The sequence below is a fragment of the Pagrus pagrus genome (assembly GCF_965226575.1).
Source record: "Pagrus pagrus genome assembly, chromosome: 11".
In the NCBI taxonomy this organism is placed as follows: domain Eukaryota; kingdom Metazoa; phylum Chordata; class Actinopteri; order Spariformes; family Sparidae; genus Pagrus; species Pagrus pagrus.
In genome coordinates, this window is record NC_140195.1 from 2,164,368 (window position 1) to 2,190,348 (window position 25,981).

Consider the following 25,981-nt stretch of genomic DNA (forward strand, 5'->3'; position numbering starts at 1 on the left):
TGAGAGGCAGTAGTCATGTCCTTTTACTGTCATTGCATACACGTTGATACAAACAGGGAAATGAAAACAAAACTGAGGATGAACAGAGAGGAAAAAAAACAAACAGCAAAAGTCTCTTTCCATCACCCGCATTATTATACAGACAAAAATCAAATAAGCAGCTGCACTGTTTTTTAAACATTAGATACAATTATTAGCTTTATACAACCCGCTCCACTGTTACTTATGTTGGCACATTTAGACACAAACGGCAACAAATTAATAAAAAATAATACAAATAATAATAATTATACTAATGAAAAGCTGATGAAATCTGTGTGATGTCCCGCTTCTGGTTCATGTCGTCCAAATGCATCAAATCATTCTCACAATCAGAGACGTCTACAACAGAAACATTTCAAGGTCTGGATGAGCTCCTCGCTCGGATGTTGAGTTGTATCTGACTCAGTTTTACGTTGCGAATGGTGTGTTATTTTTTTAACCTTTTCAGTACAGGTTTAAGATGTAGATTTATGCCTTGAAAATCATAATTTTTATGTAGAGGCTGGCTCTGAAGTGACATTTTCACCGTCTAAATATGGAAAGTCCCATGAAAAGACCAAAACCAACATTGAATGTATTAAAGTCTGATGTATCTTCTTCCTCTGTGCCGAAATCTATTAAAGCACACCCTCCTGCTGGCACTAATACTCACTAGAGCACCACATGTGGATTAAAGGGGTACGCCTCCAGCATTTCTCTCCAAGTTGTAGGTAAAACAGATTCAAATATCAAAAGGTCAGAATTGATGCATCAGAGACCAAGATTTCCTGAGAGTTTCATACTTTTAAAAAAAAGTACACATTTGCGAGGTGTTTTATAGATTTACATCTTCACGAGGAACCAATTATTAGTTTTGATCTTTTCATGGAATAATTTAAACCACGAAGACGAGCTTTAATACTCTGATGTTCTCTTGCCAACAGGAAAATTCCCCTTCTTCACTGAGCCTTAGCTCTGATTTAACAGACTTTATAATATATCATTTTCATAGTACCATATTATGATCTGAACTTCAGGCAATAAAGAGTTCATCCATCACACATGAGTTCTGTCAACTCCCAAAACTGTTGATCTTTTTAATTCAATTCATACTTCTATATAATTATATCAATTTGGGATTCAATTTGGTACCTTATTTTAATCAGCACTGTTAAGTCTGATTTAAAAATGAAATGTAAATAAAACTCAAGAAGACTCGATCAGAAACAGTTTTGAGTCATTGGGAGACGCATGACACAGTTTTTCCCTTTTCAACATGAGACCTGCAGCTGGTTTTGGAGGTTTTTGCGAGAGGAGCCGGCTGTTTGGTGTCCTGCGCCGCATGAGGCCAAACACACTTTCCCAGTTTCCACCCGACAGAGGAGCCTGATCACTTCTCTGACACTTAAGAGCAAACAAACAAACAAACCAAAAAAACATACAAGCGTGCAGACACACAAACGGAAATACCCAAACGAATCCTATGTCAAAGTAAGTCGGAATAAAAACAAAAAAAATTACACAAATCTACATAAAAAAATGACAATAGAAATTAGATCTAGTATAAATGTTGAGCTTTCTCAGATTTAGCTAATCATCAGTGTACATTAACAGTACTATGGCAGCGAGCGAGGGGAGGAGACGACTTGTTGTATTAACTTCAGGGCAGGTACAGGCAGCACTTCACATCAGCCTCATTCCAGCGCAGGAAAACAGTGACGGAGGACTCACTGTGGTGTACAAGTTAACTTTAGCAGTTAAGTAGCAGATATTGCTGAGTGTTGTCTTAAACGCTGGGATAAGACCAAGTGAAGTGATGCTCTGTTCTCCCTCGTCCACACAGTTGGACTGCAGGACGGCCTTTCACTGAAACAACCTCTGGCTTCTCGCTGTCACACACACCACTGCCTTGTTTTTAACAGCAGCAACTCTGTTAACCTCTAAAGACATTTCAGCCAACAGACTCATGGACTCATTAATTCCTGGACTTAAAATCTGTTATAACTACCACTACAGAAGTGGGAAGTCTCTACTAGTAAGCAGATACTGTGTCTCCTGCTGCCGCCATTTGTTCTTACATACAAGGACAGTGGGGTCATTTTAAATACAGACTCTGCTGCACACCAGCAGTACTCATCAGGAGCTAAAGGTTGTTTGTTGGACAAGACCAAATTCATAGGATTCCTCCTCCTCCTCCTCTTCCTCCTCTTCCCTGGTTGGGCGGGGGTGGCCGCTGGCGTGCGCGGCTGCAGTCGGAGCCTCCCTGAGAGGATGCTGGAGGCCGTCACACCGCGGTGGAGCATCTGTTCTGGTAGAGGTGCTCCACGACCGAGGTGTCGGCCAGCGTGGAGATGTCGCCCAGGTCTCGTTCGTCACAGGCGATTTTGCGGAGCACCCGGCGCATGATCTTACCTGCACACAGAGGAGGACACAGGTGATGACGGCGTGTTTGGGTTTGTTTGGGTTAACGATCAAGGAAGGAAGTGAAAGTTAGTTTTAATATTACAAAAATTAGGCTTCTATATTTTTAGTAGTTAAATTCTGCTCCTCTGCAACTTTAAAATAAAGATTATGAATTCATAAAGCTTTTTATGTGCTCCTGGATAAGCTGGAAGCTGCTTCTTCTGTGACAATGAAGTTAAAAAGGACCATAGACCCGTGTGATGATCTGAGGGGAGGGTTTTTTTAAGCCTGCAGCCTGTGTCTGTTTGCTGCACATCTCTGAGTAAAAAATACAGACAAACACAATCACTAACAGCAGCAGCGCTATCTGTAATAGATTATCTGTGTGTTTTCTTGTCAGATTCACAAGTGGCAAGCAAAGAAAACGGAACCAATGGCGAAAGGATCACTGCAGATAATAAGCTGGGTACGGAGCAACAGGCGGCGGGTGCTGCACGGCGCTTCCACCTCCTGCATTTCCCTCACAAGTGAGACAGCAGATGGATGTCAATAAAAGGGAAAGTCTCACGCCAAGTTCAGGTTTGACCACGTTTTTAAAAAACAAACCTGCATATACAGGACTCACTAATTAGGGTGTAAAAGTGGTTTTAGTGTTTGGCTCTTTGTCAAGGCCAAAAGGCAAACCTGCATTTTTTAGACCAACCCATCAATTTTCAGTCAGTTTGGTTACTTTACCAGATCGGGTCTTGGGGAGACCTGGAGCCTCCTGGATGAAGTCTGGTGTTGCGATGGCACCAATCTTCTCCCGTACTGTGAACACCAAACAAATCACATCAGAATCCAGTTTAGCAGAAATTGTTTTGAAAATCTTTAATAAAAAGGAAATTAATTATTTATTATTAATATTTATTTGTGCAGCAGGATCAGATTCTTTGGTTTGCTTGTTTGTTTAAATCTCCTCCTTTTTCTTAACTCCAAAAAGGACATCAGGATTTCACTGGAGACGTTTAGCGTAACATGATCATCTGAAAGCTGTTTCAGAAGCTATTTATCTACGACAAGAAAACAATCCCCAGGTAACCCTGAAAAAAAACTACACTTGAGCCATACCAACAGCCGTGTTTACTTACCTTGTCTCTTGAGTTCTGCCTCCAGCGTGCGGTTGTAAGTCACTCCATTAGTGAGCGTAACGAAGCAGTAGAGGCTCTCTCCTTTGACAGGATGCGGTCTGCCCACCACGGCAGCCTCGGCGACGGCCTCGTGCTCCACGAGAGCCGACTCCACTTCCGCTGTGCTCAATAAGTGCCCTACAGGGAGGAGAGAGGAGGTTATCGGATCATAGAGTGTAACTTTATCACGGAGGGAATAAATTAATATTAAAGATATAACCCATGATTACAAATAACAGATCCTAACAGATAAAATCCACAGTCGGTCTTACCTGAGACATTCAGCATGTCGTCTATCCTCCCTGTTATCCAAAAGTATCCATCCTTGTCTCTACGGCAACCTGCAGATTAACAAATAATAAAAATAAAGTGTAGGTGAAGTGTCTGAAACGTAAAGCTTGCAACACAGAGCTCAAGATCGTAGTACTGGGAGGTGATGTCTTTAAAACTTAAAAAATAAATAATAATGCACAGAAAGATGATTTGATAGATAAAAGTCTAAAGAGGTAGGAATCATTACAGGATCATTTAAAATGAGAAAGAGAACTCAGGATATTATTCTCATATATTCCAGAAAGAGTTTCATCATAACCAGATCTCGTCTCTCACCGTCTCCCGTCACGTAGTATCCAGGGAACTTCTTGAAGTAGATGGTTTCAAACCTCTGATGGTTTCCGTACACCGTCCTCATCACACCGGGCCACGGCTGTTTGAACACCTGTTTGAAGGCAGAGGAAGGCGATCAACACACATGAACAACACAGATATACTGATCTAGATCATTTAAGGAATGATATTAATAAGAACAATAATAATCCTGACCAGGTATCCTTCACTCGGACCCTCCAGCTCTTCTCCCGACTCATTCAAGATGGCCGGCACGACTCCGAAGAACGGGAACGTCTGCAAGACAGAAAAGGACAGAAGTTCAACTTCTTCACTTTGGAGAATTTATTTATTTGTTTATCATGACATTCAGTTAGACAGTAATCTGGGCATTATTTCAGTTAATAAATAAAATCTTTAAAAATACATCTTTATTATCTTGTTATTCTCATTAACACGCTTTCCATTTTTTCTGTATTTAAATGTATATATATATTAACTGCCAGTTATTTTATTTTTTTTGTACTAATTAAGTTCTTATATTGATTTCTTATGACGCTCTGTGTGCAGGGAAACACAAGAAACTTCCATTTTCATGAACCAAAAACCAGTTACAGTTACTCTCACTGCACCAAGTAAAGATATTATGGATGTTACACTATTTTGACTTGCCGCCTTGTGAAACCTCATTACTTGTGGAGAAGAAGAAGGCTTAAATATAAACCTGGAAGAGTTTTACATCATATTCTAGTAGCTTCAGTGAAGAAATGTTCATTAACACTGAAACTGTCTCGTGTATGAATTCTGCTCTTTAAATACATTTACCAGCCTTAAAATGTTGAAGCAACGAAAGCAGATATAAAAAGCACTAAATGTATAAAGAGTGTGTGTTATTTACTCACAGCTGATCCAGGCTTCATGGGTGTGGCTGCAGGTAGAGGAGTCAACACATGTCCACCCTGAAAGGCAAAAAAAACATCCAGCTAGATTATTCCACATGGTGTAATTAACCTGTCTGTCCAGCAGGGGGCAGCACAGCACAGTCTGTAAATATTAAACATTTAAATTTGCCAAAACAATCTGAAATCTGTTTGATTTTAAACCGTCAACACTGTAGGACATGGTGTCCTCTTTTTAATGAAACAAAATCATCTCCAACACACTCAGGATATAAACGTTAGGACGACTGGAAGCCCCTCAGTGGATGTCGGAGACTGCGATAACTCTAACTCACAGTTTCTGTTTGCCAGAAGGTGTCGACAATCGGACACCTCTTCTCTCCCACCACAGTGTAGTACCACTGCCAGGCCTCGGGGTTGATGGGCTCGCCCACCGTCCCCAAAACCTTCAGAGACTCTCGCTTATACCTGCAGAGAAAGACGACAGGAAACATTTAAACTGCCGCCAATAGCAGAGAACATCACCTTCCTGTTGCGTTGAACACGGCTTTTGTTGAAAATGAATCCTGAATAAAAACACACAAAATCACTGGAAGTCATTTTGTGATGTTCAGACACGACTCACTTCTGCACCGGCTCGCTGCCGTACTTCATCAGCATCCTGATGGCAGTCGGCGCCGTGTAGAACTTGGTCACATGATATTTGTCCACAATCTCCCACATACGACTAACATCTGGGTACGTAGGCAGTCCCTCGAACTGAAACACACACACACACAAGATCAACAGAAACAGTTCAACAAAGATTTTGACGTCACATTTCAGGCTGGGGAGCTGGAGCACAGTGGAGCTAACAATCATTTAGTTTATAAAATGTCAGAAAATGGTGAATAATGTCCTTTACGTCACGTTTTTAAATGTATTATCAAACCAAAACACCCCAAAACTAAAACACATTCAAGTAACAATCAAAAAACAGCGAAAAAGTGGAAAAAAACACATATTTGAGCCAGTTTTATCCTCTTTTGTGACTTTTGTTTCAGCTCTTATTCAAACTAATACAAACTTGTATGAAGACCAAAAACTACCTAAACTCCAAGTTTATCGTTTACAAAAGGAGCAAACCAGTTTGAAGATACTTTCACCCAAATTTAATGTCCCAACACATTAAATAGTGTTTCAAGATTATTTTACAAAATGAAATAACTCAGATTAGGAGATAAAACTACAATGTTTGGGCTGCAAATTCAATTGTTATTGTCTTGAGGTCTTTTTTGAACACAACATCAACCTTTTTTAATAAATTAATCAATGCAAAGTTGACAAGTGTGTGTGGGAATTACTCTTTTCATTTTAAGTGGATTTTTGGGACAATCGATTCACTGCACCATAAAAACAGAGATAAAGGAAGTGGTGCGGTGTTGCCTGTGAAACTGATGATCTTGGGCTGAAAAATGCAGAAATTGATTTGAATTGTGACCTTAAAATCCAAAGTTAAATCGATTATTGGATCTGGAGAATCGTGACACTACAGCGTAACACTGTCACTCTAAATATAGATCGGATGTATTTAAATGACTCTATTGGCCTGTATTCTTCAGTTGCAGAGCATCAGACACCACCTGTAGTCGGTCACAATAGAGCTCCAGCAGCCAAGTTGTCTGAAGGTTGTAAAAACAGGAAGTTGGGTAATCCCTCCGTCCCTCAGCCTCCACTCACCAGCACGCTGGTGGCCCCGTTAGCCAGCGGGCCGTAGGTGATGTAGGAGTGTCCGGTGATCCACCCGATGTCTGCCGTGCACCAGTAGACGTCGTCAGGCTGGTAGTCAAACACCAGCTTGAAGGTGGTGGCAGTGTAGAGCATGTAGCCGCTGACGGTGTGAAGAACTCCCTGCAGACAAGAAAGGATGATGTGATGAGCGTCTTTACAAGTCAGTTTTTTTAATTCCTCCTCGGCAGCGACAGCCGTGGACGGAGGCACAATGCTTTTGGGTTTTTCAATCCGCCTGTCCGTCCAATTCTCGTGAACGCGATTTCTCAGAAACGCCTTGAGGGAATTTCTTCAAAGTTTGTACAAATGTTCATGTTGCCTCAAAGATGAACCGATACGAATTTGGTGGCCAAAAGTCAGCGGTCAAGGTCGCCAATACCTCACAAAACACATCACTGGCCGTAACTCAAGAAATCATTCAATAATTACAATAAAATCTGACATATAAATGTCTAAAAAGGATAAAATGATTTAGTTATGACATTCGATATCCAACATTTCAGATGTTTATTGCACTGTGATGTTATAATATTCTTCTAGAAGATGTTCTGCCCATTAATCAACAGCACAGCTCAGGAACAGTCACCCGACTGGTGCACGGAGGCAACGACTACATAACCCCTTGTAGTCGTTGCCTCCGTGCACCACCACCAAGGTGCTTTTTTACTTTATTTTTTATTACAAACAGACCTCCTGACTTTATTAGTGGAGGTAAAAACACATGAAATATCTGATAATGATCATTATCAGACAGCTTTAACCCTTTACTAATACTTAATATTTAACTGTTTTGTACAATAATCCACAGTTTCATGATGTTAGAGGGGCAACACTGTTAATATTCATTCATTCGCTCTACCTTTGGTTTGCCGGTAGAGCCGCTGGTGTAAAGGACAAAGAGAGGATCTTCAGACTCGCACCACTCTGGTTCACACTCGTCTGATTCTCCACGAACCAGAGTGTGCCAACACAAGTCCACGTCTGGGTTCCACGAGACCTGGTATCACACACACACACACAGAGGAGACACAGACATATACACAAACATGCATGAACACAAAGAAATGAACACACAAATCCCCGAGTTATCAACAAAATCAGTCACCAAGAAAACAAAACAAACAAACGTCTCTACAATCTAAAACACAAACCAAAGTGGAGGAAAGTTAGTTTGACAGACGTGCCTGTAAACTAGCTCGCAGAGTGCAAACAGCAGGAAAACATGTGAAACTGTTAATCTGAGTGAACGAAGCAACAAAGAGTTGTTAGAGAAGTTACAGACACGTACATGTTATTGTAACTTATTCCCTCTGTGTCAGTCAGAACTGGGTCACTTACTGTTTGATATCAGATTAAAATAAAAATAACAATATAAAGTCTAATTTTCATGTAGTTTAAAGAATAATGGGGAAGATTTATCTGTAAATCTTGTAAAAAATAAAATATCTTTGGACCAACAATGATAGAAGAGAAGAGAGAGGAGAGGAGAAGAAGCAGGGAAAGATTTTGACTGCACAAAATCTTTCTACAGGTGCTTCAGTTCGTCTCTGAATGATGAACAAGTATCAAAAACAATTAATCAGTCACAGAAAATGTAGTGAGCTCAATCAAACATTAAAGTGACCCAAATCTGACGTCCACTCAGCGTTACGCATCTTCCATGAAGCGGTTTTCTTCTTCAGAGCGGACATGTTGGCAGAGCCTTGTGTTTTTCTATCACGACCTCAGTTAAGATGTTTTCTAAGTAATCACTTTAACAGACTAGTAACCAAAGAGAAGACTCTATAAGTTACTGCGGTTTGTTTTCATCTTTAAATCTTACACAGGGGAGAAAACAGCACCACAGTTTTGGAGTGATTACTGGAAGTTTGCAGATGGGCAGATAAGATGTTATGGTTTCCAGACATGAGGCTAACGGCACGTACAGCACAGAGTAACAATGAGGTCAGAGATAAGAGAAACCACAAGGCTCTACCTCTGCTGCCCGAGACAAAGTCCTGAGGTTACTGAGAAAGAACGAGGGATCTGATTGTGCTTTAAAAAAATGTTTGTGTATTTAAACCTGATTCTAGGAACAATAAGAGGGATTTGGGTGATTAATAACACAAAAATAACGCATGATATGGAGTGAGGGCTGAAAGCAGTGTGACGTCATTAACAAGAATCATTTTCTTTATATGGTAAATATATGCAGAAACTACATAAAATAATGAAAAGTATGATTTTTAATGCAATTGAATTTGAGTGAGTGAATTATAAAGCAAACCAAGAGGACGATAATATGGAAAATGAGTATGAACCTTTTAAAAAGGGGCACTACTTAGTTTTGGAGAAGAAATTCAAACTCTGAATTTTAATATTTACAATATTAATGAGGTAATAATAACAAACCTTTTCCCATCAGTGAATAAACAAGCTGCTCTCAGAGGAAAATAAGGTCCCAGAACGCGGTTTGTTTATGTGTGGCGGACCCTGCCACCTTTCTAGCTTCAAAGTTAAAACAGCATAAACTGTGTCGTCCTTTAACGTCAGTTTGTTTATTTAGTTTGTTTTAGGCAGAAAAAAAGATTTTTCTCTTGTCATTAACATTTCTTCTACAAAACTACAGAATGCTCCTTTAAGTACTTTTAATTATTTTACTGTCTGTGTGATAATCCCCCTACTTTGTTTCCCTTCTTGTTTGTGTATTGTGTTGCAGAGATATCTACTGAAGTTAGCATGCTAACCGGCTAACCCTGACCTGCCCGGTCCAAAGCTCCTGTGCTAGCGGCGTAAAGCGGGCTAACAGAGCTAATTATCTAACAGCAGCAGTTAGCAGCAGTTAGCAGCAGTTAGCGGTTACTCTTGTGATACACTGCCCCCTTTTTTGTTTCGGTATACGACTTAGACAGCTGGCCAAACGTTGATGAGAGTGAGGTGAAGAGAAACCTTCAGAAAGCCAAATTTATTTAAAACCAAAGCTCTGAATCACAGTGAGTCGCTACAGCAGACCCCTGATTCTGTCCTGACTCGTGGTGTGTAAGTGAAGGAGAGAAGTGTTAAAGCACAACAACCTTCAGAAACAGCAGCTCTGCTCATACAAAAGCTAAAAAAAAAAAAGGTGCTCAACTCCGCCAAGAGCGAAGTCGACTTCAACGTAAAGAGTGTTCACAACAAATACACGAAGAGAAAAAACTGTTAATCCAAACACGTACAGAGAATTTACATTTCATTCCAGTGAATCCAGACAGAGCAACATCTGAGAACAAAAAAATACATATTCCCATATTTTTTGGTGCATGGTACCACTTCAGTTACAGTAGTTATTTTTTTTATTTCCATTTTTTATTTGAGTCGGCTGCAGATTATAACGAAAATCTCCAGTCACAAACGTAGTTTTTAAAGCCGACATGACATAAACAATAAATAAAATCTGCTTTTCATTTCATCATAAAATTTAAGTGTATATTTCTTTATCAGGGAAAATCATTTTTCATGTTCACAAATGTCATCTGAACTGTGGAAAAACTCACAGGAATAACAAACTGCTGTTGACGAGTAAAAACAATAAATCAGCAATTATAGATTCTTAATTTTTACAGTTTTAACAGCTTAAATATATTTAGGATCATAGATTTCATGTCGAGACAGACAACGAAATAAATGCCCCATGACTTTGTTTATTCTTTTTACTGAACAGCAGCGATGATGGAAATGAAATTTCTGCTCGTGTCCTTCAAAAAAAGCAAAACCAAAAGGTGTTATGGGGTTTTTAGTGGAGGGAGGAGGGAATGAAAATACCTGCGGAACAGGACGTGTTTTCTTTACTCTCCCTGTCTGTTTCTCCTGCTGGACGGGAGGGAAGAAAGGAGGAGGAGGAAGAGGAGGAGGAGGAGGAGGAGGAAGGAGAAGTTAATGAGGGAAAGTGGTTATTTCAAAAACTCAAACTTAAGAAGAAGAAAAAAAAAACGGGGTCTCGTCACCTCGAGTTGACACAGTGAGAGAAGTTTTAGGAGCTTTTCAAGATTAATTTAGTAAAAAATAAGAAATCATGTCGATGCTACAGGGTCAGTTTCACAGAAAAACATCCACAGAGATTCACTTTTTCCCACAAATAAAACAAAAACAGTCGAGGAGAATTAATGACCCGAGTCCTCGTTGGGTGGAGCAATAACTTTATAATCGACGACACCAGAATTCAGAGGAATCTCTAACTTTCTTATGAACACAGCCGACGTACAGAAAAACAAACAAGAAATTGAATATTATTTAAAATAATCAAGCTGGTTTTGCTTCTATATTTGTCGTATTGTTAATAAATCACATGAAAAGACTCAAACCAACAATATGTCCGTCTGTCAGTACTTTGTGACTTCTTCTCTGCGGCTCATTGGCTCCTACCAAAGAAGCAAACCTTAAAACCACCTCATAAATATATACTTTCATATCAAAAACCGCATTTGTTTTTCTATTTCTGACTATATTTACACATTTATGTTGTTTACAACTATACTTGAAGAGTGTTTTCTACTTGAGGTTTTTTATTCTACATATTAAAATTCTATATTTTGATACACTTGAACGAAGGTTCAAAATAAAAAGACAATAATACCATTTGTTCTTTGTGGTCATTTCATATATTCTGTTTATTCACTGACTGACTCACTGACTCTTCTGTTTGCTTACATGCAGCCCGTAGACGTACACAACTCCAGCGGCATAAAAATTCATTGCTGGTTTGGATTTTTTCATGTGATTTGTTGAGAGTTAAAGAGATACAGAAAGTCACCACTCTTGTCCAATTAGTATTATTAAATGTTTCGTAAAACTGACCCCGCTGACTTTTATCTGACAAACACAGGAGAAGCGAAGCAATGATGTGAACTAAATTAAATTAAATCAAAATGACATTAAATTAAATTAAATTAAAGGACGCTCCATGATGAGACTGCATGATACCATGAGACGGTAAAAGCACCACAGGCCGCAGTGACTCTTTGTTTACCTGCAGATCTGGACAGGACCGTTTGGCTGGAGGAGAACCCAGAGTCTCTTCTGCCTCTTTAGACAAGTGCTTCAGCATGATACACCTCTTTACTGGGAAACCCCTGCAGAGACAGAGACATGGGAGTCATTACCATGACTTTCCAGAGCTCAGTGAGCTTTTCTGGCACTCCACTCCTCATCTTTTCGTCTAGTTAGAAATTAGCTGGAACACTGTTGATGTCTGATGATGATTTATAAAAAGCCAAATAGTTTTGTTCACGTTGCTGCTGAGCCATTCAGGTCCGATACGATACTGATCATTAGAAATCAAGGGGACTGAGAACTGATATTTGGGACCGATATTTATTAGAAGCAAAACTGAAAATCTTTGTGTCAAAATTTTGAAGTACAATTTACTCAAGTATTGTTCTTAAGTACAGTTTCCAGGTACTTTACTTGAGTATTTCCATTTTCTGCTACTTTATACTTCCTCTGGATGCATTTAGTAACTCGTTACTTTGCAGATTACCAATCAGACATTGTGATGGGTGGGACACTGAGTAAGAGGATGCTGCATCAGAGCCAAAGTAGCACATTATTAAATTAGTTTATTTAATCGGCATTCTGACAGAAAAATCTCCGATATCAAAAAATACTGAATATTGGCACCGATAATCGTTCTACACATAATCTATCGTATTGAATTCCACCATGTACGTGTTAATAAAATATACATATATATTTAAACTTTACATCAAGTTTCATATCTGTCAGGACGTCATATTTAGTGAAATTAAAATAAAGCGCTTGTTGAAACAAAAAGCCACATTGTTTCATATTAAGGATCAATTTAACGGATAATAACAGCAATTGTATAAAATCATGATACAATGAAACTGTGATATTGTCTGTGTTGGTTGTTATATAGTTGCATTCATACATCACGCTGTGTGTTCTTGCTTCATTATGTTACAGTTACAGGAAGGGTCAGAGGTTAGGAAAAGAGTGTGTGTGTGTGTGTGTGTGTGTGTGTGTGTGTGTGTGTGTGTGTGTGTGTGTGTGTGTGTGTGTGTGTGTGTGTGTGTGTGTGTGTGCAGACAGCTTACTTGTCTCTGCATTTCTGCAGTGCTTCGTCAGCTAAGAGCTTCAGGTTGATCAGCTTATCTCCTCGATAGAAGGCGTCTGAAGCGATGACGGATGAAAACAGACATGAACAAAGAGAGAGGGAGAGGAAAGAAAAGAGGTGAGATTCATCCGGCGGTCCGAACAGTTCGGACGAGACAAATGTACTTGTTGCGTTCGGGCTAACAGCGGGTGGGACGGGAAAGAATATGAGCAGTGTCATTAAGATGAGCTGCTGGAGGTAGCACAGCTAACAGGCTAGCATTAGCATGATTCTTTTATCAAACGTGTTATCATCTTAAATCATCAGAAGGTTCATATTGGCTTCACCTCAACCTCAGAATGGCTTTTTGTGTGGCTGTTGTTGTGCTATAACAGAAATCACTTCCTGGCCAGCTGGTGTGAGATTAAAGGGCACGTGGCCACATCCATTTTTTTCCCCCAGGCAGAAAAGTGATGAGATGAGGCGCGTGTTCTCCATGACAATAATTATTTGCAAACACCCCTGTATGATCGACACTCGACGCGTCCCCTTTACGGTTTCATATCTGGGTTTTATTTGTTTTTTTAAATCGGGACATCAGAGCAAGGAGGATGTGGGTGCATGCACGATCCACAGGAGACATAAATATGGTGAATATTATCACCTAGGCCAGGAAAAAGAAAAAGAGCAACGGTGACAGCAGCTTTTTTGAAAAGTTGAGCGCTCTGGAAGAAAGACGCCGGGCGCTGCGCCTTTTCTCTGAGCGGCCGCCTGCTGCCGCAGACGCTGGAGCTACCGGAAGGTGTTTATTTATCCTTTATTTGTGCAGGAATACTTTATGATGTGTGATTTAAGATTCTTTGAGAGATTGTTTTTCATTGTTTTTTGTGTCTATCTGTGATGCAATAAAAATATTTGTTTCCAAAGCAAATCTAATGACTTTTCTGAGAAGCAGGAGAGGGATTTATTATTGAGGAAGAGGAGTGAATGTGCTTTTAAGAGTTGTTAACAAGGTAATTTAACAAAATAGTCTTTTTATGTTTCTTCAAACATGCTCATCCTCAATAAAAGGCAGAACATGTCTCCAAATTGGACATAACTTTATACAAAAACTAGCTGAGACAGTCACATTTCTGTTATTCATTGCCGTTAGTCACCCGTCAGTTTTACAACACGCCTCACTGACATAGTTCACAAACTTTATCTGCAGTAATAAATCTCAACGAGACCCAGTGGAGGCTCCGTTTCACTCTTCACGCTCTCGTTACTCTCTACAGCGTAATAAAAGCACACAGCCGGTCAGGATGAAAGGCCCCGAGCTAAAGACTGTGATCCACTTACAGGACTTCTATGAATGAGAAAAATGTGTGTGTGTGGACTCCAACCACAGGCCACTAACCCCGTGGATTAACAGATTTATAATCACCAGACTCTAATCCAGATAATAAGACTTTGATTAGTGGTCACAGCCCAGCAGCTCGTTCTGAGGAGCCAGAGCGACAGGGTCCGACGTGTTTTGCTGAGGGCCCTTTGAGCAAGACGCTTAACCACATCCTGCTGGATCGCTGGTGACTCACAATGAAATGTCTGTTAATTATATGACAAAGAAATCAACACAATGCCAGAATACGTCACTGATTAGCCAGGTTTCCATCCACTACCGGTGCAACGATCTGCAGTTTGCACCAGTTCTTCAGTCAGAAAACCATTTTACCCTGCAGAGGACATGACGAGCCTCAAATACGATGGACGAATGACACTTCTGATCGTTTCATATATCAATGTGAGGAAGGTTACAACTGATCTTTAGAAGTCTAATGGGCATAAATATAAAGACGTAATATATATAAAGACGTAAACACAGCTAATGAGTCATTACGGCTCTCAGCTTTGTTAGTTTTAGATGGCAAAAAAAATGTGCTTCCCTTCCTGACTGAGCGCAGAGAGTTGAGAGTTCAGTGTCAGACAGTGAGCAGCAGATCTGGAGATAAAGGACACGTCAGCAGGTGATATGATTACAGGCTGTGTGTGTGTGTGTGTGTGTGTGTGTGTGTGTGTGTGTGTGTGTGTGTGTGTGTGTGTGTGTGTATGTGTGTGTGTGTGTGTGTGTGTAGTGGAGCGTCTCGCTTTTCATTTTGGCGTCCATGTTAACGGGTTAGAGCAGCCACACTGGCTGACTAGCACGTCTCGCACGCGTGTCAGGCGAGGCTGCATCTTGAGATTTGGAGTCTCGCCTATTTGCTGCGACTTGCCGGCAGTTGTCAACAAAAATAGACCTGAAAACGACCTGTAGGCAGTCGTATCGACATCATACCAGCCCGTCTGTATCTGTGCGTCCACGCAAGTGAGGAGCAGCAGCTCGGCAACGCAGCCGCCACGCAGGACACAGGCATCCATTGTGGCCGGCCCGTTAGTGTCAGGGAGGCATTAATCGCCGTGAACAAGTACAAGAACAACTCACGCAACCATCCTCCGGCACCCTACAAGCCCTTCAAAATATTCTTGTGTTAACCTGTGATGTAGATTTGATAACTTTAGCCTGAAACCCACCTGCTGTGATGAGCAGTGAACACTGAGAGTCCATGATCCTCTCACACAGAGACTCAGCAGAGAAACCTGCAAACTAGAAACAGCAGCACACACAGCGTCAACACGTATCTTTAATCTCAAACTAACCATCATACAACGTGCTGACGTAGCGTACGTGCGTCTCCAACTCACCACTATGGAGTGAACAGCTCCGATACGGGCACAAGCCAACATGGCTACCACCAGCTCCACCACCATGGGCATGTAGATGGAGACACGGTCGCCCTTCTTCACTCCTGCACACGACAACACAGAGACGGTATAATCAAGTCAACAATAAAGCAGGAGGACGAGATGAATCTTTACCGCCACACTTCAGAACACAGGTGTAACTTCAGACCAGGTTGTTTTACCCTGAGACTTCAGGACGTTGGCGAACTGACAGACTCTCTGCAGCAGTTCTCTGTAGGTCACCGTCAGCTCATCTCCAGGCTCGTTGCCTTCCCTGAAATAAATATTAAAACATACAGAGAAGTGTCAGACAAAAAACTAAACTAGATTAAAATGTCAACCATCAACTGGTTTGTGCAAATTTAAAATATCAACAGGGCCTCTACGATGGTTTAAGTCCTGCTTAAATACCTGACAAGCAACCAAACGATTAGCCAACTAACTCATCTGTCGGTCAAAATAAATAAAAAGTCTAAATAAAGTCTTTTTACAAGCAAAAATGTCAAACATTTGCTGGTTCCAGTTTCTTGAATGTGAGGATTTGCTGCTTTTCTTTGTGATTTATGACAGTAAATGAAGAGTCTTTGGTTTTAACGTCTTTTCAAATCAACCTGGGATCTCTGGGGCTTCTGAAGACCTGGATTACATCAGACGGTTTGGTTGGTTCAGTTGTAGGTCGGGCAGACCGTCCTTGCCCCGAGGCGACCGAGCACAGCTGATCCAGTTTTCAACACACGACTCGACAACATCACGAACCGCAATTACAAAACTAAACAGCCCAAAAACACAAACTGTTGTTGCAGCCACGTTTTCATCAGTCAAACTTCAGCCCAGTTATGAAACTCCACTAAACTTTCCCCTTTTTCACAACACAGCATCATCCTGGGCGTTTCAGGAACTGCTCGCTTGCAAAAGCATCACTAAGGGTCTCACACACTCACTCTCACACACACACACACACACACACACACACACACACACACACACACACACACACACACACACACACACACACACACACACACACACAGATGAATGAGCTGTGACAGTTCTGCCTCTCCAGATTACATTACAGTCCTTCCTGAAGTGCTCTTCGTCTCGCTCGTCTCTCAGCATCGCAGACGACAAACTGGAGACATGACTGACAAACAGAGACGAGAGGAGAGAGCGAACCTCCGACACTGTGCAACAACTCCAGCTCCAAAATATGACATCACAATGTAAAAATGATCTGCTTACAAACCCCGGAGATTAAAAGTATACAACTGTAGAAAATACATAATTCTGTCAAATCATGAAGACGTGTGAAATACATCTTTGTAGTGTTTTTCTCTCGACTTGAGCTCCTTGTTTATTCAAACTGTTAAAACTTTAAATTCTGACTAATTTAACAGGTTTGAGGAATGATATATGCATATTTAGGTAAAAACTACATACAAGATGTTTTCTTTTAAAGGGTTTTAAATCACACCAACAGTGTTGTAGAGTTACAACTAACGTATTTTGATGAATTCATGTCTGGTTCATGTCAATTACAGCTGAAACTTTTTATCGATTAGGTGTTCAGGCTGCTCAGGAAACTACTTGAATTGAACACAGGAACTGCGGCGCATTTTTCTGACATTTCAGATAAAGAACAGATGAATCAATATAGTCTTAAATTCACATTCGTATAAAGTACCTCATTTGTGCTACTTTCAAACTGTTTTGCAGTTATTGCACAATAAATTAATGTACTCTACCATTTTGTACTAACAGGAAATTATGCAATAAATGCTCTGATGCACGTCGGTCAAACTGCAACTTTGGATTCACACAGCAAACTAAACTTCACACATGTATTTTCCAAACATTTAATATTGTTATCTTATTGTTTTCTTTTGTTTGACATGATCTTCCAGGCGTCACCAGCAAAATCTTATTTCAACTTTTCACAGCTGTGAGTGGCTCATCTAGATCGCCAAGTTTTTTGTTTTTAGTTTTTTAAACGAGGCCACATTTTTGTTGTGAATGCTGAGACGTATCACATGTACGCTGCAACTGGAGCACAGCTTAAGAAATAAGAGTTTAAGTGCACCTGAGGGGAAAATGTGTGCAGGTAGAAGATGGATGACCTAAAGCAAGTAAGAGACGGAGAGTCAATAAAAGACAAAGAGAGTATGAGGGTGCATTAAGATGGTGGTTGGAGGGCGAAAGCCACAAATGGGGACGAGAACAAAGAGAGCAAGAAGTCAAGTTTTAAGTGTAGGAGGCTGCTCGGCTGCTTAGAGCCGGCTGCAGAGTCTGGACTGGATCCAGACCTTCTGGAGGAATAAACACCAGGAGCTGTTTACAGACGGGAGGAGAGCTCAGACTTACTTTCTAACTTTTTGGGATTAAAAAGTGGATTTATCTTCACTCCTGTTTATCAACCTGACTGCAGCAGTGATCCGGAGGTGACCTCCACTGTCGGGTGTTTCTGTTCTGTTCTGTTGACTGCTGACTGGAGCTGGAGGGGAAATGGACTTTACTTCATGAACGCAACGTTACAGAGAACCAGAACCAGACCAGAGTCTCTGCTGAGTGCTGACTTCACTCAGAGCTTCACCTGAATCACACACAAACCCTCGATGGTGTCGTTGCTGCCGACATTAGCTTACAGCTAGCGTATAGTAAAGTAATCTGGCTCTTTGGGGCGGATCAACACTGCGTCAACGCAAACAAATATAAATGTTCCTTCTGTCAAAATGTATAAACCTCGAGTAAACCTGTGGATTTCTCTGATTTGAACATTGTCAGAAACATTTGCGATACACAATGCAACAAAATATAGGAGAAAGGTCTGGTCGTCTTTAGACATTTCAGTGCAGAGATGGAACATAATATGTCTTTAAATGCACCATGAGGAGAAAACTGAGAAAATAGACAACCTGCGAAACTCATGTGTCAGAGATGAAGAAAGGATAACAATTTATGAGCTCCTTGGAATAAATACAAGCTCAGACACATCCTTTTTTTTCTGTTGCATTAGCACGTTCTCAGATCAACCGCAGTGAAACACCATGAAGTAACTGCACTGGACTGTTTGAGGAAAACTAGTACAGGACGTACAGATTACAGCACAGTAAAGCAACCCCTCAAGAAACGGGCTCATCTGACACAAAACTCATCCACCACTTTGTCTTTGACTGACTGCAGGAAAAATCATTTTCAGGTAGCTGCAGCATGTTTAGTGTAATGTGTGTGTTTGTGTGTGTTTTTCTTCACCTTCCTCTCTCTGAGATATTGCCTAACCCATTCTGGCTGATAATGTCAGTTTAAAAAAAAAAAAAACAGCATTAGCAGCAGCCTCGCCTTTCGTTGGCTTCCAGCATAAATCGAAATGCACTTCAACAAAAACAAAAGATTGCAAAATGTCTCTTTCAGCAGCAGCGAGTGTGGATTTCTCAGAAATCTGAAAATGATCCAGAAACAGCAGCCAACAGCCAACACTGCTGCTTCAGAGTGTGTGTGTGTGTGTGTGTGTGTGTGTGTGTGTGTGTGTGTGTGTGTGTGTGTGTGTGTGTGTGTGTGTGTGTGTGTGTGTGTGTGTGTTTCTCAATAGCACACTGTATCTGAATGTGTGTAGGTAGGAGGGGAGGCTGCATAGCTGAAAGGTCTCCGTGACCCACTTGGCACCACCAGCTGATGGGCGCTGCATTCACAGATTCACCGACACTACGATGAGGCTCCGACCTTGATAACCGTTTCACACACGATATCCGAGTTCACAATCAGGTCTGCAGATACAGTTTATACCCAGTCTGACTTCTGTGTCGAGTCGACACATGTGGTACATGATGGTGCCACAAACGAGCGGCAGGCTGGCGTCGAGCCAAAGTACATAAAGCTGGTTAACTGTTTCAGTATTTATGTTAAGTGTCTGCACGTTAATCCGTTCACACATTTACAGAGTTTACTCTTCAACGACCTTTGACCCCCGTTTCTAAAGACGCCTTTCTGTCTAACAAACCACCTGGTACGTCAGGTAATGGCAGATAAACTGATGATGAAAACAACTTTAAACGGACTTTGTTTTTGCTTTATTTTGTCTCCTGGAGTTGTTCCAACACCGACTGTTACACATGCTGGAGCAACACACACTTCAACGAAGGTCATCCGACGTGTTTCTTAGCCCAGCTATCCTGTCTGGAAAATTTAAGATAACGGCATGTACACACATTTATAAACACACACATACCTGCCAGTACACACACACACACACACACACACACACACACACACGCACACGCACACACCTATAAATATACAACAGTGAAAGACATTTTCAACCCTGTGGATTTAAATGTCAGCGACCAACGAGGAGACAAACACACTAAAAATAAACCAGCATGAAAGCAACAAATCATGCAGAGACGTTGTCCTGCAGGATTTTTGTCTCAGAGGAACAAACTCAACAACTCATGTTTCATGTTGAGTTTGCTGAAGACAAACTGGTTCTGCTCATCATTTAAATTAAAGAAAATAAATTCTAGTTTTTATTTAACTCCACGACCGCATGATGTTCTCCAAGAGTTCAGACACTTTGCACACGATACTTGGAAAAAAAAAGGGTGTCTACACTTTTTGAACACCGACTATCAGGTGACATGTGAATATATTATATTACATAACGTGTCCAGCTGGTCAGTTTAATGCAGTCAGACTGGATGTTGTTCAACATTCATTTAAATGACTGACAGATCAAACTGACCTCGCCTCGTTCTCCTCCTGTAGAGTTGAATATGAGCGAACTTTGACGTGGGAGAAAATAAATAAGCTGTCAGGAATGTCTGTTTTTGAATAACCCAGTTGTGACAAAACATTATCATTCATCACAGCGATGAAACATTCATTAAAAATACAATATTAGCATCAAGCAAGCAAACTTTGCTCACAAGGGACTCAAGGAAACTGGTGAACTTTTTACACTAATGCAAACAATTGAGGGACTGAAAGAGGAATCAGATAAAAAGTGAAAATAATCATTTGTTGACCAAGTTATTTTGATCTATATCCGTGTCTCCATCCTCTCCCTGGATAACCCTGCTTTAAAAAGGCTCAGCGCAGTCCAACTGCAATCCTCTCTGTGGCTTCACCATTCAAATCAGGACACATCAGCGACCGGAGGCGAGTGACACAATGAGAGAGAGGAGAGCGAGAGGCTCGAGAGAAGGAAGAAAGAAAGATGATGAAGTAGAAGTGATGCTGCAGAGAGAAGAAAGAAGGTCAGCCGAGAGAGAGAGATGGAAGAATGTGAGCAGGTATGTGTTTATGAAGAGAGAGGTGAACTCACCTTCACCCTGCCAGCAAACACTAATGCAGCAGCAACTATTATAAAATGTTAAAATTATCGCTCATCTCATCACCCCGACTTCTGCTCCACAACTTTTATTTGATATCTTTATTTCTTTTGTTGCAGATTAAGATTAATGATACAAAATCTAACAACAAACGTAAAGATATGCGGTTTCTCTGCGTCTTCTCTTAAAAATATTTTTGGGATTTCAAAGTTACGGTTGAACAAAAGAAGAAATTTGACGACCAACGTGCCAGTTGGACTGTTGGACTAAATGTGGTTCAGACTAAATGGTTCAGTCCTCAAACTGGAGGAACTGATTAAATAATAAATGAATCGACTAATCGGTGCAGCTCTGATCTTCATACCGTTTGTTCTCTGTGTGTGAATAAGTGTGTTGGTTTGTGCCTACATTCCTCAGTGGAAGAGAAAGTGTGTTTAAAGGGGGTCACTGATGTATTTAAAGCCTCCTGTGTGTGTGTGTGTGTGTGTGTGTGTGTGTGTGTGTGTGTGTGTGTGTGTGTGTGTGTGTGTGTGTGTGTGGCCTCTTTGTGAGGGGCTCCTCTCTGTGAACACAATAACAGGATTGAACAGCGGATCGAATGAATGGAGCTGCACTCATCCTCCCTCCTTTGTCTCTCTCTCTTTCTCACATACTTCATCCCGTCGTGATTCCCTCTTTTCTTTTCCTCCAGCTTCGGCTCCATCTCTCACACTTTTGTCTCTCTTGTCCCACGTTAAGAGAAATGCAGGTTATTCCAAACATCTCCGGACTGTCAGCCGGTACGTGCACCTTGAAAAAGCTCCTCTGGGTCTTTAAATAGCGAGCAGTGCTATGAAGTGATGGTTTTCTGGGTCTGTCCCGGCTTTGTTTGTTTTTGTGCAAACACAGAGGGCTCCGGTGATGTGATACACGTGTGCCAATAATCACCTGATCTACTGGTAGCGATAATGTGCCAATAAAGGCTTCAATGTGCCAGCAAAGGAAGCAAATTCAAGATGTTTTGAGAGCTCAAAGACACACAATGCCTTCTGGTGAGAAGGTAAACAGATCATTTGCTGAGGGGTCCCTGAGAGTGTGTCGGCATTGATCGTCACAACTTAATTTTTGTTCTGCCTTCTTGGCCTTGTCTCTCCGTAAAACTATTAATCTCACGGTTTGTTTTATCTGGTTGAATGAAGGAAGAGAGAAAGAAGAAAAAGAAGTTGTCAATCTTCAGAGAAACTAAACAAGGAGAACTCGATCTGGTGCAACAGAGATGAAACTTTAAACTTCAGCACCGATCGAGTCTGCAGGAGACATCGTTGTACTTGCAGACACATGCAACCAAATGAAACAGTGAAAACACGCAGACACACTCACTCAAAAACCACTACAAAGGCTTCGTGTCAGTGTTCAACCACAGGAATCAAACACACACACACACACACACACACACACTAACCAGTAGAAGGCCACTTTGTCGCCCAGTTTCCTCTCGTGGACGTTGCGGTCGAGGACGTTGTAGCAGATGTTGGTGGAGGCTCCCTCCATACACTTGACAAATATTTCTCCTTTAGTCACGTCGAAGTTGTAGTCGAGGAACTGACCCGTGTGTTTGGTCTTCCAGAAGAAATCTTTGGCAACGTCACCCCAGAACTCTGCAGGACGAGAGAGAGAGAGAAACCTGCGTCTCAGAAAATGTGTTTGAGTTGAAGTTTCATTAACTCTCATAATTGTGATCAGTTAGATTTTTCGGATCACACACAAGAACGGCAACATTTTCATCAAACACATTTTTTTTCTATAAAGTGCCAGAAATCTATGAAAAATGTTAAGAAATGTCAGTTTCCCACAGACTTTAAATGACTTGAAAATTGTCAATGAGAGCGACAACTAACTATTTCCATGATTCATTAATTAATCGTTTAGTTTGCAAAATGTCTACAAATCGTCCAAAAGACGTTATTGACTGTCAGAAATGACAAAGAAAAGCAGCAAATCTTCACATTTAACAAGCTGGAAGCAGCTAATGTTTGACTGTTTTGTTTGAAAATGACTTTTCTTTTATTTTCTTTCAACATATCTTTGCAGCTCTACTGTCAGTAGAAGTATCCGTCTATTTTTGCAGCTCTAGAGGAAACAAACCAAGTCTAAAGGTGATTCAGCACTAATCCAACAGCATTGTGATGTCACTCAAGGTTAAATGTCTTCTTGCTGCAACGTTTCCTTCCAGTTAGACTCACCGATTTCCTCATGAGACTTTTATAAGACCAACACTTGCTGATTATCATTAACTTACTGTAAATGACAATAACTACACACTGCATCATGATAAAACTGTGGTGGATGTAATAAAACAGCCCTGAGCATCAGCTTCCGCCTGCAGGAGGAACTTGTTTGATTGCCTCTCTTGTTCCACACTTCACGAGGAAATGACCTGTTTGATTAACAATAGCTGCACAGATCCACCGTCCGCTCCGTCCTCCCGCCTGGTGAGCTCAGTCGAGGCCCGTCCCACCCAACGGCCTCAGCAGAGGAGCTTCCTTATAACCAGGAACCAAAAATAACTCACTTCACTGCATACTGTGTCATACTCTGTCAGACCAAACACTGAAGGAATAGACTGCTTTTTGACAAATCATGCAACAGAACAGTTATTTGTATTATCGATTAATGTGACAATTATATACTTGAACAACTATTTAGTCTGAAAAACAGTGAAAAGGGGGAAGTTGCAGTTTTTCAGAGCTCAAAGAGGCGTTTGCAATTTAGGAATAGAACGATTATCTGGGCCGATATTCAGCATTATCGGTATCTGTAATGTAAGGCAAGAAACCAGAAAACTATCACATCAGAGAGGCTTGACAAAATGACAGTTTCTGTTTTACGTCCTCGAAAATTAAATCTTTCTGGGTTCTAGACTAGGAGTCGGACAAAAATTTCTTTGAAACATCACCTGGGAGGTGAGAGGCATATATTTGCCTGTTTTTTTGTATTTTTAGACTAAACAATCAAAGTCAGAATACTCTGATTAATGGATAATATATAATCATCAGTTGCAGCCTCATTATAACATCGTGTGAAGCACCTTGTATTACTTTCGTCTTATGAAAAGTGCAAACAAAGTTGTGATTTGATTATTTTTCCTTTAAGATTCTCTCTATATGTTGAACTCAGTAAAATTACAGAAAAGGGGAATTTGGCACAGAACAAAATGAAGCATGTAAAGTATTGAGCACAGAAATAAGCTTTAGAGAGGATTCAGCTTTTATGGGCAACTGAAGAAGTTTCTGATTCTTGTGCAGAAAAGAAAAACAACCTTATATTTAACTGTTGATACATGTGACAGAACTTTTGAACACATTCGTCTATCACTGTAAGTCAACTAGGAAGTCAGGCTGAGATTAAAATCTCTTTTAAGAGTGAAGCTGAGCCCAGATATTTGTCAGATACAGCTACTAACACACGAATACATTTCACATTAGAGTGCACAACATTATTCATGCATGAATAATGTTGTCTTGATTTGTGAAGACTTCGTAGACACCCTCCACCAACAGCTGGCAACGCAGGTGTGAGACACAGATCTGGGTTATGGCTGAGTAACTCAGGGTTTGTGCAGCTCCGGAGGGAACTGCAGCGGTGTCACACTCTGTTTGTGCTGCTGTTTAAAACGAAATGCAGTATCTTTAACAGCCAGGTGATGTCTTTATATCGCATGTGGCAGGTGCACCCCTCACTTAAAGCTCTCTCTCTTACACTTGATTGATTGAGATACTGTAAATGGGGACGTACCTTCAGGGTTATCTACGGACTTCAGGTAGAGCTCTTTATATTTCTCAAAGCTGGCGATGTGAGCCTCCTTCTTCAAGTCTGCAGACCCGTGGAAGACGTCCTCCTTCGGGGCTTTGTCGGGGATCATCTCTGAAACGTTTGTCTGACTCTTCTCCGAGTTGGCAGATAAGAGACGTGGTGGCAGAGCAAACTACCAGACTGGCTCCGATAGATAGCGATCGAAATGTCGACTTTACGCCGAGATGCTCTTTCAGATCACCGATATCAGCAACGACAGGCTGCAGAGACTCTTCAGCTGCAGCAGCGAGCGGCACAATGAAGCGGTGCAGCTGCAGAGCTGGCTAGGTGCTAGCTAGCAGGCTAGCAGCAAAGTTCATCCAGACTTCCTTGTTTTGCAGGATGTTGTTTGTGGCGGTTTTGTCAAAACTTTGCGTGCAAACGCCGCGCTTGGACCCAAAACGTGCAGCCGAAACTGTAAAGAGTCGGGTCCAGGTCAGGTTTGGTGCAGCAGCTCCGACTGGATCTCCTTGCTCCTGATGTTGAAGTCCTGCACGGACGGACACGGGTGAGTGGGTTCCCTGCTAAGCTAACGGGCTAAAGCTAGCTTACTCCACTGGACGAGGAGAACGAGCGTGATGCGCGTCTCGACGAGGCCCTTCAGGCTCCACAGACTCGATGTCTTCGTGATGATTAAATTAAAAGCGTCCTTTCAGTCAGCAGAGAGTGTTTCATGCTGTCCGGGAGGGCGGAGGTGACCTGTGTTGTCCCAGCGCGGACTGTTACCTGCTCCCTCTCCTTCTTCCTCTTCTTCTTCTTCTTCTGTTCTTTCTTCTTCTTCTTCTTCTTCTTCTACTCTTTGACAAGGAGAGCGAGCGTGTGGCGCTGAACTCTGTTTGGCCCTGAGCAGCAGCCAATCAGAGCGCGCGATGCCTTCACGTACTCCTCGAAAGCTCAGAATTGAGACAATGAACAGAAGTAAATACGACATCTTGTTGCGTTCAAGTGCTGATGGTTATCGTAAATGTTATAATCTCAAAAAATAAGAGTTTTTTTATGATGATGAATGATGAAAAAGAAGCTGTTTGTGAACCTTTTCAGGCAGCAACACGCTTCCAAATAATATCTGGAATCATCATGAAAACTTCCTGCTGTAAAACTAACAGTTATTTTTATTCTCAATTAATCTGT

General features: G+C 41.2%; 1 protein-coding gene across 2 annotated transcripts; it reads right to left on the reverse strand.

The window, feature by feature from the left end:
- On the reverse strand, nucleotides 1-25,633 carry acss2 (acyl-CoA synthetase short chain family member 2). Of its 2 annotated transcripts, XM_084365715.1 has the most exons (19): nucleotides 24,794-25,633; nucleotides 22,461-22,656; nucleotides 15,881-15,972; nucleotides 15,660-15,763; nucleotides 15,489-15,561; nucleotides 12,940-13,015; nucleotides 11,853-11,955; nucleotides 10,649-10,696; nucleotides 7,728-7,865; nucleotides 6,818-6,988; nucleotides 5,724-5,857; nucleotides 5,434-5,566; nucleotides 5,102-5,158; nucleotides 4,416-4,496; nucleotides 4,203-4,311; nucleotides 3,866-3,934; nucleotides 3,555-3,731; nucleotides 3,160-3,234; nucleotides 1-2,433 (listed from the first exon to the last, which is right to left on the reverse strand). In XM_084365715.1, exons 1-19 carry the CDS (start codon nucleotides 24,918-24,920, stop codon nucleotides 2,306-2,308), a joined length of 2,091 nt encoding a protein of 696 aa, XP_084221841.1. In that variant the 5' UTR covers nucleotides 24,921-25,633; the 3' UTR covers nucleotides 1-2,305. The 2 variants fall into 2 exon arrangements, with proteins under 2 accessions (XP_084221841.1, XP_084221842.1); XM_084365716.1 differs by lacking the exon at nucleotides 10,649-10,696.
- Between the last annotated feature and the right edge of the window lie 348 nt (nucleotides 25,634-25,981).

Coding starts and splice junctions, on each gene's coding strand:
- acss2 (XM_084365715.1), bottom strand. CDS start 24,920: ATGATCCCCGACAAAGCCCCGAAGGAGGACGTCTTCCACGGGTCTGCA. Junction 5,858..6,817: donor ACGGGGCCACCAGCGTGCTG/GTGAGTGGAGGC, acceptor TGTGTGTTTCAG/TTCGAGGGACTGCCTACGTA. Junction 2,434..3,159: donor TCTCCCCAAGACCCGATCTG/GTAAAGTAACCA, acceptor CTCTGTGTGCAG/GTAAGATCATGCGCCGGGTG.